This window comes from Xenopus laevis, chromosome 8S (genome assembly GCF_017654675.1).
Source record: "Xenopus laevis strain J_2021 chromosome 8S, Xenopus_laevis_v10.1, whole genome shotgun sequence".
NCBI lineage: Eukaryota > Metazoa > Chordata > Amphibia > Anura > Pipidae > Xenopus > Xenopus laevis.
The window spans coordinates 80621926-80639366 of NC_054386.1; the positions used below are offsets into that span (position 1 = coordinate 80621926).

The 17441-nt window shown below is 38.2% G+C and overlaps 1 protein-coding gene across 1 annotated transcript; it reads left to right on the top strand.

Annotated features, from left to right (window-relative positions):
- The first annotated feature begins 24 nt into the window (after positions 1-24).
- On the top strand, positions 25-17215 carry rxrb.S (retinoid X receptor beta S homeolog). The gene is given in 10 exon segments (NM_001088361.1): positions 25-256; positions 2128-2366; positions 3202-3355; positions 3986-4165; positions 10418-10569; positions 12104-12233; positions 12319-12451; positions 14815-14906; positions 15170-15275; positions 16096-17215. Coding segments are annotated over 10 exon segments (1350 nt in total). The 5' UTR covers positions 25-240; the 3' UTR covers positions 16244-17215.
- The last annotated feature ends 226 nt before the right edge of the window (positions 17216-17441 follow it).

Genomic DNA, 17441 nt, shown 5'->3' on the forward strand with positions numbered 1-17441 from the left:
TAAGGTACTGGGGCCGCGGGGGCCATTGGGAGGGCTGGAAGCTGCTGGGTCCGGTGCGAGGTGACCGTAAAATATCCCGGAAATTTCGTATTTGCTGCCAGCGCATCGTTATAATGCTACTTCGCTAACATAATGACTTGAGGACTCAGTGCGTATTTATATACGTTTACCGTATATAGCGACAGGGAGTGTCTGTACTGTAATACACACAGGAGGAAGGCAAACCGAGGCCTCAACGGGATGGGAGACAGTCGGGGTGAGTGGGCCAGTGTATTGCAGCATTTCGCTTCAGTTTGTGTGTACTTGTATGGAGTCGTCAATGATTCTGTATAGCCTGTACAGTTTCCCCTAATTGCTATTGTGTGTGCGCGTGTGAATGAATATAGATATATATTCGTGTGAGAAAGTAACATACCAATGTCTTATCACTGGATTTCTATAGATTTACTTTGACTGCATGGAAATCTGCTTAGCACTACTGTCCACTTCCTGATTATGATCCATTTTAAGATATAGACGAGTTGTGTGGCTGCATATCAGTAGCATAAACTGCAATTGTGCCTCTGGGATACATGGGCAGCTGGGCTTGATTTTCCAGCTCAATCAGGTAGACAATATTGTTGTTTTTAAGGTCACAGCAACCAGACTGCATTTAAAGAGAAAAAGCCCAGCGTAAAACCAATACGTTTATTATCTCACCAGTAATGCGTGGGGTGTGGGTGCTCATGCCCCAGACCTACAGCTCAAGGTGGAGATATCCAACCAAAGGAAAAACAAACGGCAGGCACTCACAGATCCCACAAACAAACAGGCTTGTAAAAAAAAAAAAAAAGGAAAACTTAGCAAAAAATCAATACATAGCCTTACGCATTTTGTGCTGTCCTGCACTTAATCATAGGCTTGAACAAAAGGCAGACAGGTATACCAGATATATACCCCAGACCCAGCAATCACCAGAATACATTAATTAACCAATAGAGTAGAAAAGGGGAGAGGCATTAAAAACAATGTACAAAGACTTTCAAGGGCATAAAACAGTGTGTGGGTGGGTGTGTGTGTATGTGTGTATATATATATATATATATATATATATATATATATATATATATATATATATTTTTTTTTTTTTTTATTGAATAAAGTGCCCCCTCTTGTAAATGATAAGGATATTATAAGTTACCGAGGAGTTTCATGACCATATAAAAACAGAAAGCCGAAGGGCAGAGTGTTTTTATACAAGTCATGGAACTCCGAGGTAACTTCTAATATCCTCATATTTTGCAACAGGAGGTACTTTATTTATTATAATACACAAGTTTCAGTGAGTCATGTGACAGAAATGACATCGCTGCTCACAGTTTATAACTGATGACATCACTACTCACCGTTTATAAGGATATAATTTACAAGACATTTGTGGCTTTTGTGTATTATATAGTGAATAAAGTACCCCCTCTTGTAAAATATAAGGATATTACTGAGGAGTTTCATGACCAAATAAAAATACCAGGCCGAAGGACGAGTGTTTTTATACTGGTCATGGAACGCCGAGGTAACTTCTAATATCCTCATATTTTGCAACTGAGGGTACTTTATTCACTATGTAATACACATGTTTTAGTGACTCATGTGACAGAAATGACATCAGAACTCACTGTTTATAACTGATGACATCAGAACTCACCGTTTATAAGGATATCATTTACAAGAAATTCATGGCTTTTGTGTAATATATACACACACACATTCATATAATATATTATACTTATGTTTATACAACAAGTCATTCATAGTGACAGAATATATTGCAAAACTCAATTCCAATCACAGTGAATTATTCATAGTAACACAACACTTCAAAGTCGTAATTCAGATGCTGAGGTTGTCTTGTTTTCAGCATAAAGATCCACTTTACTTCTTTTTTACTTAAAAACAGCAACCAGACTGGCCAAGTTACTTAATTAACTTAATTAAAGATTGGAAGCTTTATGGGTTTTTTTTTCTGCTAGTCTGAGAGATGGGGTGAATGTTTAAAAATGTAATTTTCACACCAATGTGCAGGACATGATTGTTGCGTAATTGGGACATATTTGCAGAAAGTCATGTACTCTCTCTCTTTCTTCTCAGTATGCCAAAGCCCGGACACATCATCTCTCAGCCCCCCCTTAGGACACTCCTTTAGTGACACCCCTCCACCTCCTTCTGCCCCTTTACATCCTTCCATGGTTGGATCTGCGATGACCTCATCTGTCAACTCCCCACTTGGTAGCATTGGCTCTCCTTTTCCTGTTATCAATTGTTCTGTTGGATCTCCTGGCATTCCTGGAACTCCATCAATTGGTTATGGACCTGTCAGCAGTCCCCAGGTAATTTTGTTTATCCACAGAGCTGTGCATCTCTCACTCTGGAAGGCCAGTCGCACGTGGAGCATTTTGTCCTTTGCTGCTATCTTGCAGAAATCTGTGGTGGAAAAGATGTCCCTGTCTGCCTGTCACCACCCCTAATACTATTGAATGTAAAGTACTCTGTCTGACACCCAGAGTTTAAGCATTTTGGGTCTGAGTTCTGCCTGCCACAGAACTGTCTGCATCCTATGGGGGCCTCTTATTTGGCAGTATAAAGAAATAATAAGGGTCGGCAGCCCTGGACTGGAATTCAAAATAGGCCCTGGCATTTCAAGTAAATTATATTACTTGTGACGATTTGGCGTAATTGTGGGAAAATGCCTGCTCTTGCATTTTCCCATGAGAAAGATGAATTGCTGTGCTTAATATAATTTACTTGCAGCAAGATTAATGAATGGTAAGAAATTTGCGGGGGAGATTTTTTCACACTTAGTAGCGAATAATGTTGGTGACAAATCTTCCTTGGGTGTCCATTGCCTTTATATCCCATCCCTTATCTAATTCTCAACAGATGTAGATGTTTATGTATTACTTCAAATTGTACCAAACCTTGTAGTTGAAGTTCATTGATCCCTCACTGTAAGGATAATATATATGTAATACAAAAGGTTCAACTGCAGGACATAATTCCTTCTATATGTGCATTTATTGCGCTATTCTACACAACATGTTTTAGGGCCAACACCTTTATTAAGTATGACCCTTATCTACAGCATTATGTATATATAACATAATATATTACTTCCACAGTCCCTATTTATTTCTCACTATGGATACATTCTACCAATTATTCCAGATTAATTCCACTGTGAATCTGTCTGGCCTACATCATGTTGGCTCCTCTGAGGATGTGAAGCCTCCACTTGGGATGAGGAGTATGCAGAGTCATCCCAATGGAGGGACAGTCAGTGGAAAGAGGCTGTGTGCAATCTGTGGGGACCGCTCTTCAGGTAATATAAAGGAAGAACTGAATTGTATTATGTAAATAACTAGCTATCTGTTGGATGTTCTGAGTGAATTTTGTAATGTGTGTCATTATGTTTTAAAGAGTTTTAGTGAAAAAAAAATGCCAAGTTTGCCCATTCTCTGGGCTCTACAAAACTAATATATCCTCTTCTGAAACTAAAGCTGGCCATAGATTTCACCCTTGTATCGGTCGAACAATTGGACGTCCCAAACTTCAGACCTGCCAATAACCATTCAGATTAAATAAAGTAGTAATAGAATCAGACGATGTTCTGGCCCTGACAGCAGTTGCGCAGCAGTAGTACTGTACACTTTATATTCAGAGGAGCACAGTCCTAATGCCCTCAATGGTTTAAATGCCAGGGAATTCCCTACCACTTAATTTGAACTGAAGAAGCCACTGAGTGGTGAAAGGTTTTCAAGAAAACTCTAAATGACTAGTTGCCTTTTACCTAATTTTACTAGAGACCGAAATTGGTTAATATGAGTGGTCCACGGGCAAAGGGTTTGTTATGGGTTGATGGTTATTGAGGAGAGGATTATGATTGATTAAGCCCAAAAGTAATAAGCTCAAAATCTTTTTTATTTTTAATGATTTTTACACTTCATTGTAGGCAAGCACTATGGAGTGCACAGCTGTGAGGGATGTAAAGGATTCTTCAAACGTACAATTCGTAAGGACCTGACCTACACATGTAGAGACAGCAAAGATTGTATTGTAGATAAGAGGCAGAGGAACCGCTGTCAGTATTGCAGATATCAGAAATGCCTTGCTACTGGGATGAAGAGAGAAGGTACGCATTTATTACACATTTTGTTTTAAATACTTATTTTACTCAATCTTTGATCTCCAAGCATGCCAAATATAAGAACTTATGTTATAGTACAGCTCTCCATATAAGCCTGCCTTTGTTTATTAAAATAAGGCCATTTGTGAAGCACGCTTGGAGTTCTGGTGAGGCCCATTGCTGCCTACAAGTGGCAGTAGCTGCTGTTCAGCTATATAGAGTTAAGCTTATGTGTCAGTAACAAGAATGATTAATCTATTATTCTACTTCTATAAAATGGTAATGTTTGTAGATGCCTGTACAAAATGTTGAGAACAAGTTAAAAATTGAATTGTCCCTTTAAGCAGTATAGCACTTTAAAGGGGTTGTTCACCTTCCAAACACTTTTTCCAGTTCAGTTGTTTTCAGATTATTCACCATAAACATATTTTTTTCAATTGCTTTCCATCTTTTATTTTTTACCGTTTTCCCAAAACTGAAGTTTAAAGTTTAATGATCCTGTCTCTAGTGTTTGTCTGGCAGCTTGGTGATCCAGAAACATTTTGAATTGTTACAATTTGCTACATTTCGTTGATACAATTAGTAATTTCTGAGCAGTTTCTTTGGAATGTTAGCAACTATTTTAGCAATTCTAACAGCTGCATTTAATGTAACTCGGATTATTTTCAGCAGGGACAAAAATAACAAATGGATCAATTTAGAACATTTAAAGGGTCAGTGACCCCCCCCCTCGGAGCTGCTTTAGAAGGTGAAAAATTAAACTTTAAAGTAAAGTACAGTAAACTTTATTGTCATCTCAGCAGTATACGAATATACAGTGAGACGAGACGACGTGGCTCCCGCTAGTACATATCACAAAAAGGCACTTAAAAATACACAAATATGTAAACATGAAATGTGCAATATATAGGCAGAAATTGGATATATACATGTGTAAACCTTTAGAATTATGCAAATAAATTAACAGTTCACAAAGTTAAGTTCACAGTTCAGGTGTGTCTGGAATGTAGTCGGAGGACAGGCAGTGAGTTGAGGAGTCTGATAGCTTGCGGAAAAAAGCTTTAGCGCATGCCTGGTTGTTCGGGCTTTAATACTGCGAAAGCGTCTGCGAGATGGGAGCAGCGTGAACAGTCCTTGTTACACTTCAATATTATAAAAAATGGAGACAAATAGAAATTGGAAAGTATTTGGAAAAGGTCTTTATTTCTGGTGATCTATCTGAAACCAACTGAACTGAAAAAAGTGTTTGGAACGGTGAACCACATGTTGTGTGGTTTGTGCTTAAATAAAGTACAAAAATCAAAACGTCCTGGGAGAGCACAAAAAGTTTAAGTATCATCACTGTTTTTTTTTTATTTATTTTTTTACAGCAAATGCTGCACTGCATTTTTGTCTGTAATAGCCTTCCTCAAGTGCATTTTCAGGTGAACATAGCAAATGAACATTTATACCCAAACTCCCAAACAATCAGAGCATCAAAACAAAAAAAATTCTATGCTACTTTGCTGTTACTTTATGGGGCAAATTTACTTAATTAACCCTCGATATTCGACTGTCGAAGTTAAATCCTTCGACTTCGAATATCAAAGTCGAAGGATTTACCGCAATTCGTTCGATCGAACGATTAAATCCTTCGAATTGTTCGAAGGATTTTAATCCATCGATCAAACGTTTTTTCTTCGACCAAAAAAAGATAGCAAAGCCTATGGGGACCTTGCCCATAGGCTAACATTGACTTCGGTAGGTTTTAGGTGGCGAACTAGGGGGTCGAAGTTTTTTTTTAAAGATACAGTACTTCGACTATCGATTGGTCGAATAGTTGAACGATTTTTAGTTTGAATCGTTCGATTCGAAGTCGTGGTCGAAGTAGCCAAAAAAACTATTCTATTCTATTATTCTATTCCTTCACTCGAGCTAAGTTAATAGGCCCCTATATGTATACGAGGACTGTTTACAAATGTGCAGTAGGTTAGGAGTAGCCCATGTAGTGCTTAATATGTTCCATTATGTTCTTGGCCACACTGTAAAGTTTTTTTTGTGCTTTCTAGATGACTTTTTGGAAAAAGTTGAGAACCACTGATATAGACATTTCTGCTGCATGTGCCTAACTGGCATCTAACGGACATACTTTCATTGTTTTTTGTTGAAACTGACTTTAGTTTGGCTTCACAATTTGCTCTTTATTTGTCCATAATACCTTCCACCACCCATATGACAACATGCACACAATTGATTGGCTGAAATACTGTTATAGCATGGAGATCTCTCTGCCTGGTTCTTTGGACATTTGCACCCATACTCCATGCACATGTATAAAATATAATGTACCTGCTTTTATATTAGAACATTCAAATTTACCTTAGATGCCTTAAAGGGGATGGTCACTTTAGACTATATTCTACATTTAAGTAGCCCCTGTGAAATAAAAACAGTTTTGCAAATCATCTTTATTAATTTGAAAGTTCTGTTTTGAAGCTACAGACCTGATAAGCCATGGATCAGCCCTAATAAAGTTCTCTCTTCTGTGCTCACGGCTCTCTGTAGGGTATTTCCCAGCCCCGGACTTGCCAGGCAGCCAAACAAACAAACAAAAAATCACCCTGAACTGGCCCTGCACAAGCTTCATTCTCCTGTTTCATTTGTATGTCTTTGATGGGATTGACTGGCAATCTTTAGCCAATAGGATTAGTGAAATGCAAATAAAGCTGGAGAGGGGAGGCATGCACAATAACAAGTTCAGTGTCAGCTTCCTGTATGGGCAGAATTAAAATCCGTGTTGGCGATCCCTAGCAAAAAGAAGAGGAGAAAGCCTTTTAGCAGCAGCAATCCACCGTTTATATGGTCTGTAGCTTCATAACTATCCATTTAAAATAATAAGATACATTACAAAACTGTCTGGAGCCATTCAAATTTAGACTTGTGTTCTGAAGGTGCACTTCCCCTTTAAGCTTCAGGCCTCTTTATGTTCATGAAAATTTGTGACATTATCCTTATATATCTTAGCAGTTTATATTATCTGATATTTTAAACATCATCCTTTTTACTGTTTATGATCTATGCAAGATGATTGTCTGCATCATAGTTTGGTCCATGCATGGATTCTTATTGCATAGGTTAAGGCCGATGGATAAAAATACAGTTTGGGGATTTTCAAAGAGAAAAATGACAAAGATAATTATTTTTTAAAATTACATAATATTGTCACACATTAAGAGAGGTTTTTACTAAAACTCGACTTTTTCTCACTTATATATGAAAAAAAAAATTTGATCAAACTCCCAAAACTGAATGACCTTAATTTACTAATAAATCTGAACGAATGCCCTTAATTTACCAATAAACTTGAACGAAAAATGTCTGTGTGAAAAAAGTTGTGAGACACAATTTTGCATCAAATAAAGCTACTTTTTCAATTTGACGCAGGATAAAAACTTTTTCAGATTATCAATATGGGACACATGGATTCTTAATAGAGAGACTTTTATACTCCTATGAGTTGGAACAGGGCAATGGGCAGAGTTAATTTTATTAGAGAGTACGTTGATCTGATATCTGGGGCCTTTGGCAATAGTCTGCAGTTAAGGTAACAGTTGTGACTGACTGAATGATATACAGGTATAGGATCCCTTATCCAGAAACCCGATATCCAGAAAGCTCCGAATTACAGAATGGCTGTCTCCCATAGACTCCATTTTATCCAAATAATCCAAGTTTTTAAAAATGATTTCCTTTTTCTCTGTAATAATAAAACAGCAGCTTGTACTTGATCCCAACTAAGATATAATTAATCCTCATTGGAAGCAAAACCAGCCTATTGAGTTTATTTAATGTTTAAATTAATTTTTTTAGACTTAAGGCACGAAGACCCAAATTACGGAAAGATCCATTATCTGGAAAACCCCAGGTCCCGAGCATTCTGGATAACAGGTCCCATACCTGTACCTCATACACATAGTGGATTGATTTTGTTTATTACTTTCTTTCTCCTTATTTTTTTCCCTTTTTTTTCTTTCCTTTATTGTATCTTTCCAATGTAAAGCAATGTACTGTACCATGCATTCATGTGTTGTGCATTACGATGTTATTGTAAACAATCATATGGGAAAAGTGAAAAATGGTTGAAATAAAAAGAAAGTTGACAAAAAAAAAAAAACTTTTTCGGATAATCAAATAAAAACCAGCCCAAAACCTTTGAAGATCATGAAGGAAAGAGAAAAATATTCAAATTGTTAAAGGGACATCTGCTATTGACTTAAACTTGACTTCAACAGGTTTAAGCTGGAGTATTTTCAGATTCGTATTTTTAGCAGTTTTGGAGAATAATACATTTTTAAAAATTGGAATTTTTATTTTTCATCTAAAATTTCAGTTTTCCCCGTAAAAAACTCGACCAAAAAAAAATAAGGCTTCAGAAATAGGCCCCTAAATGTTCCCACTGTGAAACCACACCACAATCTTGCAATTCTTTGTATAGAATGTTTAATATTTCCTCATGGCTTTGCCATGTGTAATGATTCTGGAAATATTGAATAGAAATCTCATAAATACAGCTAAGGGAAAATAGAGGGAAGGGCAAGTAAACCTTAATTTAAATTTTTAATATAAAATTGCTTCATGCCTTTTAAATTAATTTTGCTATTTGTTTTTTTTATATTTCATAATAAGTTAAGTTTTTATTAATTGTCTGTATAATTGCAGCCAGAGAAAGGGATGTTTTAAAGGAAAACAGAAGTGTTCTAATGTTACGCTGCTCAGGAAAGCGATGAGGAGCCTCAGATGCCCTTTCCCATATCCTTTGGGAGCACAGCACTTCATTATATTTGCAGCTAACTACTTGAATAGCTCTGGAACAACAACAAAAAAATGAAAATTGCAAACGTGCATAGAAAAGCATCCTTAGCCATTTTACATAATTATTTTTAAAGGTTACTTAACCTAAGATGTGGTTTTCAGAAAAGAAGGATGAATGTATTAATCCACACGCAAATGACCCCACTGATAACATGAAGCGGTGTACCAGGGGAGAATTGGGTAGAACAACTAATTGGCTTACACAAAGGTTATTCTGGGTTTTTGTTTGTATATTTTTTTTCATTAAAATGCTTCTGCATGTTTAAAGGTATTCTGCCATGATTTTTATGGTGTAGTTTTTATTTCTAAATTACTCTGTTTACACTGCAAATAATTCTTTCTGAAATATAACATTTCATTCCTCAACCAGCAAGTGTATTTTTTTTAGTTGTAATATTGGTGTGTAGGCAGCCATCTCAGGTCACTTTGCCTGGTCATGTGCTTTCAGATAGAGCCAGCACTTTAGGATGGAACTGCTTTCTGGCAGGCTGTTGTTTCTCCTACTTAATGTAACTGAATGTGTCGCAGTGGGACCTGAATTATACTATTGAGTACTGTTCTTAGATCTACCAGGCAGCTGTTATCTTGTGTTAGGGAGCTGCTATCTGGTTTTCTTTCTGTTGTTAGGCTGCTGGGGGGGGGGGGGGTGAGATCACTCCAACTTGCAGTAAAGAGTGACTGAAGTTTATCAGAGCACAAGTCACATGACTGGGGGTAGCTGGGAAACTGACCATATGTCTAGCCCCATGTCAGATTTTAAAATTAAATGTAAAAAAATCTGTTTGCTCTTTTTCAGTGCAGAATTCTGCTGGAGCAGTACGTTTAACTGATACTTTTTTTCCCATGACAGTATCCCTTTAAGAAAAATTGATATGATTAGACTTGTTTTAGTTCCGTGAATAGTTGTATACTTGACCGTTTATGTTGGTGCTGTAGGTGTTTTGCTTAATCCCAGAAATGTATGTAATACATCATGTCACTGCCCCCTCTGCTTACATTGTTGATGGGGAAAATGGCTAAAATAAATGTAAAGGGTCTCGTCACTTTTGTTTTTGACTCCATTACAATCCCTTCCCAGTCCCCTCTTGAATTACCTTATTGAAAAAAATATACTTTAGCTTAAGTATAAATATAGATAGCAGATAAGGTCTGCAGAACATAATGGTGTTCTCTGTTATCCACTATTTAACCTGTGCCATATAGACTTTTTTTCAATTTCCACCATTGCTACACAGCAGCTTGTTTATATGAACTATAGTAGTGTTTCTGAAGCAAACACATCAGTTTCACTAGTTCAGGGCAACGTTACATGATATTTTCATTACTTTAAAGCACTTTTATTTTTTGGTTTTAAACTTCCTTTAACTGAATTCTAAGTAATTGTTTTTACCTGCAATATTTCCCCAGCGGTACAAGAAGAGCGTCAGCGAGGAAGGGAACGTGATGGAGAAGCAGAATTAAGTGGGGCAATAAATGAAGAGATGCCCGTGGAGAAAATATTGGAAGCAGAACTGGCAGTAGAACAGAAAAGTGACCAGAGCCTCGAGGGAGGCGGTTCAGTAAGTAATCACTAATGATAATAGTAACCTGATTTTCAAAGACAAATTCTTGCAATGAATGCCAACATATTGTACCCTAGATGCCATACTTAAGTTTAACCTTTAGTTCTCCTTTAATATTAGAAAAACAGTCACAAATAGAAAATAGAAGGAAATAAAAAAATTAAAAAAAAGTTATTTCTAATGAACTATCCAAAACCAACTGAACTGGTCCACAATTCGGGCCCACAAATCCGGGCCCGATTGCCATCTTGAGGATTACTATGACGCATTTGGTTATCTCCCTTTTACTCTGTATTAGTATACTGCACAGTTAAGGGCAGATCTATCAAGGGTCGAATTTCGAATTCAAGCAAGTTTTTTTTAAAACTCCACAAAAACTCCAAATTGATCCCAGGACATCTCCCATTGACAAAAACAGCATTTTGGCAGGTTTTAGGTGGCGAATAGTCCAATTCGAGTTCATAAAGGGCCAGTGTATGATAAATCTCGAAATCGAATTCTAATTTGAATTTTTTTAAAAAATTGAATTTAAACAATTCCCTAGTTGAATTTGACAGTTTTGGCCATAAAAAAACTCGAAAATTCTAATTCGAAATTCTAATTTTCAATTTGACCCTTGATAAATCTGCCAGTTACTATTTGTCTATATAATCCAGCAATACAAAATAATCTTTTTTTACAATCTTGATCCCACTTTCTCAGAAACTACATTCCACTTTTTAATCCTGTGTTCCACCTTTATCACTCTGGGGGCAGCATGACTTGACCTAACATGCCTAGATAGTCAAACAGTAAATCAGTGGAGTAACTAGTGTGCGCCTTGCCCCCCTGCAAAAAATTCAATGCTTTGTAGAGCTATGAAAAAAATTCAGATCTACAAAAAGTCTATTCTTATTTTTTTTTTTTTTTTTTTTTAACATTTCTTGATTATAGCAGTTTTACTCTAATTTATGCTGATTATGTGGATGTGTTACGGTAGTGCCCTCTCCTGTTTTGTCTGGGCAAGGGCTCATGGAACACCATAAGATTAGTGGTCATATAACTAAAAAAAAACTAATTATTTGTCACTTTGAAAGACAACTCATAGCAGAGCAACTTTCCAATATAAATGTATATAAATATATAATAATATATAAATGCTCATTTTAATTGTATTTTCTATTAAAAGTGATATCTGTTTGCTGTTTACATTTTCTGCGTTCCTCACTCTGACGCCTGAAACAATGCTGCAAGTCAGTTATCTGGCTAAAAGACCAGACTCTTGTTGCATATGTGTAACAGCTGGGATAGAACTGAACTGAGCAGAGAAGCAGCAGTAACTAGACCACCATCTGGTGAAGACTAGTTGATGAGCTTGTAAGCATTTGCTGTCGAGAGCTGAATTCTCACCAAGGGGCAGTTCTTACCCCTTGCATTCTGTTGCAGGGCAAAATTGTAATTACATACAGAAAGGACATGCTCTTGTGCCAGAGTGTAACAAAGTTGATTAGCAGAAGGTTAGGTTGTTCATTGTTGACTTTTTTTTCTGCAGCCCAGTGATCCAGTCACTAATATATGCCAGGCTGCTGACAAACAGCTCTTTACTCTTGTTGAATGGGCCAAGAGGATCCCTCACTTCTCTGAGCTGCCTTTGGATGATCAGGTCATTCTGCTAAGGGCTGGTAAGAATGCACAAACAACAATCACATATCCTATTTATGTTGTGTATTCTACTCCTCATCCCTAATTTCTTTGTCTTTGCCTCAGGATGGAACGAGCTTCTTATAGCTTCTTTTTCTCATCGCTCGATCTCTGTAAAAGATGGGATTTTACTTGCCACTGGTCTCCATGTTCACAGGAATAGCGCACACAGTGCTGGTGTGGGGGCCATATTTGACAGGTACAAGATCTATATAATGTTTTCCAGAAAAAGGAATAGATAGGCAGCCCAGGTGGCTAACCTGTAACACACATTTATTTTGTATAACATATATGATGACCAAGGTGAAATAGCTTTGAGAACAACCATGCACAGGAGAAGTGTAAACTGATGTAACATGCCTAATCTGGAACATTTAAAGAGAGTAGAAAAAGTATAATCACCGGGGGTTGCCAAAGTTACGCAATCCTAAAATGCTTATAATTCGTTACCCAAGACCTTAACCAGTATTTCTACTCACTAACTGAACTGGCACTGGGTTCTTTCTACCTTGGCCTGAGGTTTACCTGCGTAGTAGAGTTAAGCTAAGTTAAGGTTTTTGCTTCTGACTTTGACTTTTCGCTAAACTGTGCATGCGCACCCGGATGAGTGCACGTATGAACCAGAAACATAAGGATGATGGTGGCCTGGGGTCTTACGTAAGCAATGATGACCAGTTAATTGAAGCTCCGCATATATCTCCTTTGGTCCACTGTCTGTTACAAATCAGTGGTCAGCGTCCACAAAACAAGTAACAAAAAGCCCCTTAACTGCCTGCCATTGCCCCCTCCCCTCTTCTTCCTCGCACTGTGCATTAGTCAAAAAAAACCTAAAAAACCTGACCCTAAAATGCAGCAGAGTTCCTGGGCACCATCTTTTGCCCATTCGCATTCTCTTCCGAACTTAACGCCAACAGGTGCATGCATATTTGAAGGCGAAGAGACCTGAAAGAATATGAACGGGCAGAAGATGGTGCCTGGGAACTCTGCTGTGCTGCTCTGCACTTTAGAGGGTCAGATTTTTTTCAGGTGCTTCTTTTTGACTAATGCACAATGCGGGAGGGAATGGGGAAGGTGGCAAAGGTAGGCTGTTAAAGGGGGCCTTTGTTACTCGGGAGGTTTAGTTCTCCTTTAAAGTCCTTGCCCAGAAACACAGCAGGATGTAGATAGCCAATCGCAGCTCTCCCTTCACACAATGAGGCAGTTGCTGCCAGTTCCACCTAGCTGCAGAGAGCCAGAGGAATAGTTGGATGTACTAGTGGGTTAATTTTAGGGTAATTTTCATTAAAAGAGTGCAACATGCAACTTTTAAAGTAGAAGGCAAGGATTATTCACTATAGGGTGCCAAATGTTAGCCCCCCGTGATTCTAATCACTTGATACCCCAGGCTGATGCTCCTGTTAGCAGAAAACTGCACCATGGGTACTTCTTGGCGAGCACCACAGAACTATCTTTTTCCTGCTTTTTTCTTTTACGCCCTGGGTGTGCAGGCACAGAAGACAGAAATCAGACTTTATCCTTAAAGGGGTTGTTCACCTTTTGGACAATAGAGCTAATTTAAAGGGATACTGTCATGGGAAAAAAAAAATTCCAAAATGAATCTGTTAATAGTGCTGCTCCAGCAGAATTCTGCGCTGAAATCCATTTCTCAAAAGAGTAAACAGATTTTTTTTATATTCAATTTTGAAATCTGACATAGGGCTAGACATTTTGTTAATTTCCCAGCTGCCCCAAGTCATGTGACTTGTGCTCTGATAAACTTCAATCACTCTTTACTGCTGTACTGCAAGTTGGGGTGATATCTCCCCCCTCCCTTTCCCCCCCCCCAGCAGCCAAACAAAAGAACAATGGGAAGGTAACCAGATAACAGCTCCCTAACACAAGATAACAGCTGCCTGGTAGATCTAAGAACAACACTCAATAGTAAAAACCCATGTCCCACTGAGACACATTCAGTTACATTGAGAAGGAAAAACAGCAGCCTGCCAGAAAGCATTTCTCTCCTAAAGTGCAGGCACAAGTCATGACTGGGGGCAGCTGTGAAATTGACAAAATGTCTAGCCCCATGTCAGATTTCAAAATTGAATATAAAAAAATCTGTTTGCTCTTTTGAGAAATGGATTTCAGTGCAGAATTCTGCTGGAGCAGCACTATTAACTGATGCGTTTTGAAAAAAACATGTTTTCCCATGACAGGATCCCTTTAATATACCTCAGAAGCTATGGATCATATCTGCAAAAACTCTGTTCTCTTTTGTAATGGGTTCACCGACATGCTCTGTGTAAGAAATGCAGGTTGCCAAATAAGGAAGTTCCCGGCTGAATCTGCACTGCGCATGCACGCTCTCCTGCTTCATTTGCATATCTTCAATTCCATTGGCTGGCAAGATTCAGTCAGTGCATTTTTCTACTAACATAAGCACCTTTCTTGGGTAACCTAACATTTGGCACCCCAAGTGAATTTTACCTTCCCCCTTCTTTTAAAGATGATTAAACCGAAAGGTTTGGGCAGTTTGCATTGTTGCTCATGTAGCATGGTATAATGTTATGTTGATTTATTTTCCAGGGTTCTAACTGAGTTGGTTTCAAAGATGAGAGACATGCGCATGGACAAGACAGAACTGGGCTGCCTCAGAGCAATCATATTGTTTAACCCAGGTATGTTGTGGGATTTGATGTCTTTATGTTGGTAACTATATTGCGGATGCAGAAGTTGTGATGTTATATACAGGTGCATATATCAATTTATTGTGCATCTGAAGTCTGTGATCACAACTGATTCAATGCCTTAAAATTGTCGTTAGGTTTGCACTTTGAGATTTATGCGGTGTGCTTCATCTCTTCACACTGCGTGTTAAGGTTTTATTTAATGTAATACATTTTCTGATTGTTGTAGTGATCCGATTGTCCTTTTGTTTCAGATGCCAAGGGTTTATCTAACCCAGGGGATGTGGAAGTTTTGCGGGAGAAAGTATATGCTTCTTTGGAATCCTACTGTAAACAGAAATATCCAGATCAGCAAGGAAGGTGAGCATTTTGGATGGAACTATGAAGGAAGACTTTAGGGAGGAAGCTTTCTGTTGCAGCTTTACCATCTTACATGGCTTTCCCAGCCATTCCTAGCTTAGACTTAGACCTGCCCCTGTGCAATATACTAAAACTGGAAAATCTTACTATGCTGCACAGGCAGATGTTTAAATTTGCTCTTGGGAAGGATAGGAAGGTCAGGTAAGATGTGCAGTGATAGAAATGGAAATGTGTGTGGCCTTGTTATTGATTGCATAGAAAGTATGCATCTGTAACACCAGAAACTGCCAAAGTATTGCATATACCCCCACGCACAATTTTTTAATATAATAACCTAAACCCAATTTCCCCAAACCAGCTGTACCCCCCTCTTATCAACACAATTTGTTTTCCATGAGTGCTGGTTTTGCTGGGGACTTGTCCAATATGATTAGGGCTTGTAAGAAGCATGTTGTTGTTGTCTGAAATGAAAGGCATGAGGGGTGAGTTAGAGGACTATTTTTATTATGACACTGAGAGAATGGGTGGGATTAAAGACATTGCTAGAAAGATTAAAAGGGATAAGCAAATGGAAGATAAGGGTTTAGAGTAGACAAGGCTATGAGAGCATGCCCATGTATTAACACTGGGCACTTTTTCTCATTACTTTTTTTATTTATAACGGTTAAGTCCTTTATCCTGGCTTGTGTCTGTGCATACCTTTGTTCTTCTTGATAAAAAGCCATATGGCTCGTTGCCGTGTGCTCACCGCTGCAAAGTTGTTGTTTTTTTCCTCTATCATTTCATTACTTTTATAGATTTCTCTTTAACTCTCTCTTAGGTTTGCCAAGTTACTTCTGCGTCTGCCAGCTCTGCGATCCATTGGTCTGAAATGTCTTGAACATCTATTCTTTTTTAAACTTATTGGAGACACTCCAATAGACACATTTCTGATGGAAATGTTAGAGGCACCTCACCAGCTATCTTGAGATACTGATGGAACCAGCAACAGACTGCTGCTACACCCCTATAGACTTCTTCTGGAACACACTCCACAAGACGGCCTCCATATGGAGATGCTAGAACGCAGCTGTCCAGACTGTTTGCCGATGTTGGATTGACTTTTGTTGATAAAAATTTCTCCAGAGACTGCTTCCTTTACAAGATGGTAGATATGCATATTCGGGGGTACTGAGACAGCAAGCCTCTCTCATGAGACAGACTGCTGCACAGAGATCTTTGCAGAATACATTTTGGCTTCCGTTTAGAAATGCTCACTGATGCCAGAAAGAGTGCCAGAGATTTTACTTTTCATTTTGAGAGACTCTCCTATGCAAAGCCCTTCCTTTTTCTGCTTAATAGAGCACCATGGAAAAATCACCGCAGGACCTATCTTAACAGGAATTGCATGCTGTATCCAGTCTCAATTGCCCTAGCGAAATTTAGGATTTTGGACACTCCTGAGAGAGTTACTCTATGAAGGGGGTAAAAGAAATCCTACAGCTAGAACATTTTGCATCTATCAGTTAACTTGCATGGGAAAGAGACTTCAAGTGACAGAGCACCAGTCTTTATCATAACAGGATGTAAGGTCACGTTTAATCAGTGGGGTTTATTGATGCGGTATAATATAGCTTCTTTACTTGCCCTTGTCCCTGATTTAGTGGTGTTCTATAATCATAACTGCACTTCTTGGGATAAAGGGGAGGCGATTGGGTGTTAACAAATGGGGAAGTGGAATTTCTATGTAATCATCTCTCGAGATCCCTCATTAACATTTCTACGCAACAGTGAATGTTCTGCTTTTTGGGGTGCCTTGAAGGGAAACATGGGGGGTTCTTTACCCATACATTTTATCCTTTGGTGAGATCAATAGTTTTTGGGATGGCTGACCATGTTGGTTTAACCAGTTGTCATTTTATGTTTGCTTTTATTTGAAAGAATGATTACATTGCACAGGACTTTTAAGGTGTTGTTTAATAATGTCCATATTTGCCATTTTATCACTTATTCAAGTTAACATGTAGAGCAGATATTTCCCAACATGTGTTATAAGTAATAAATAAATAGTGTAGTGTTGCCCAGCACGGGTAAAACTGGTGTGTTTGCTTTAAAAACATCATTAAAGTTTATATAAACAAGCTGCTGTGTAGCCATGGGGGCAGCCATTCAAGCACAAGACAAATA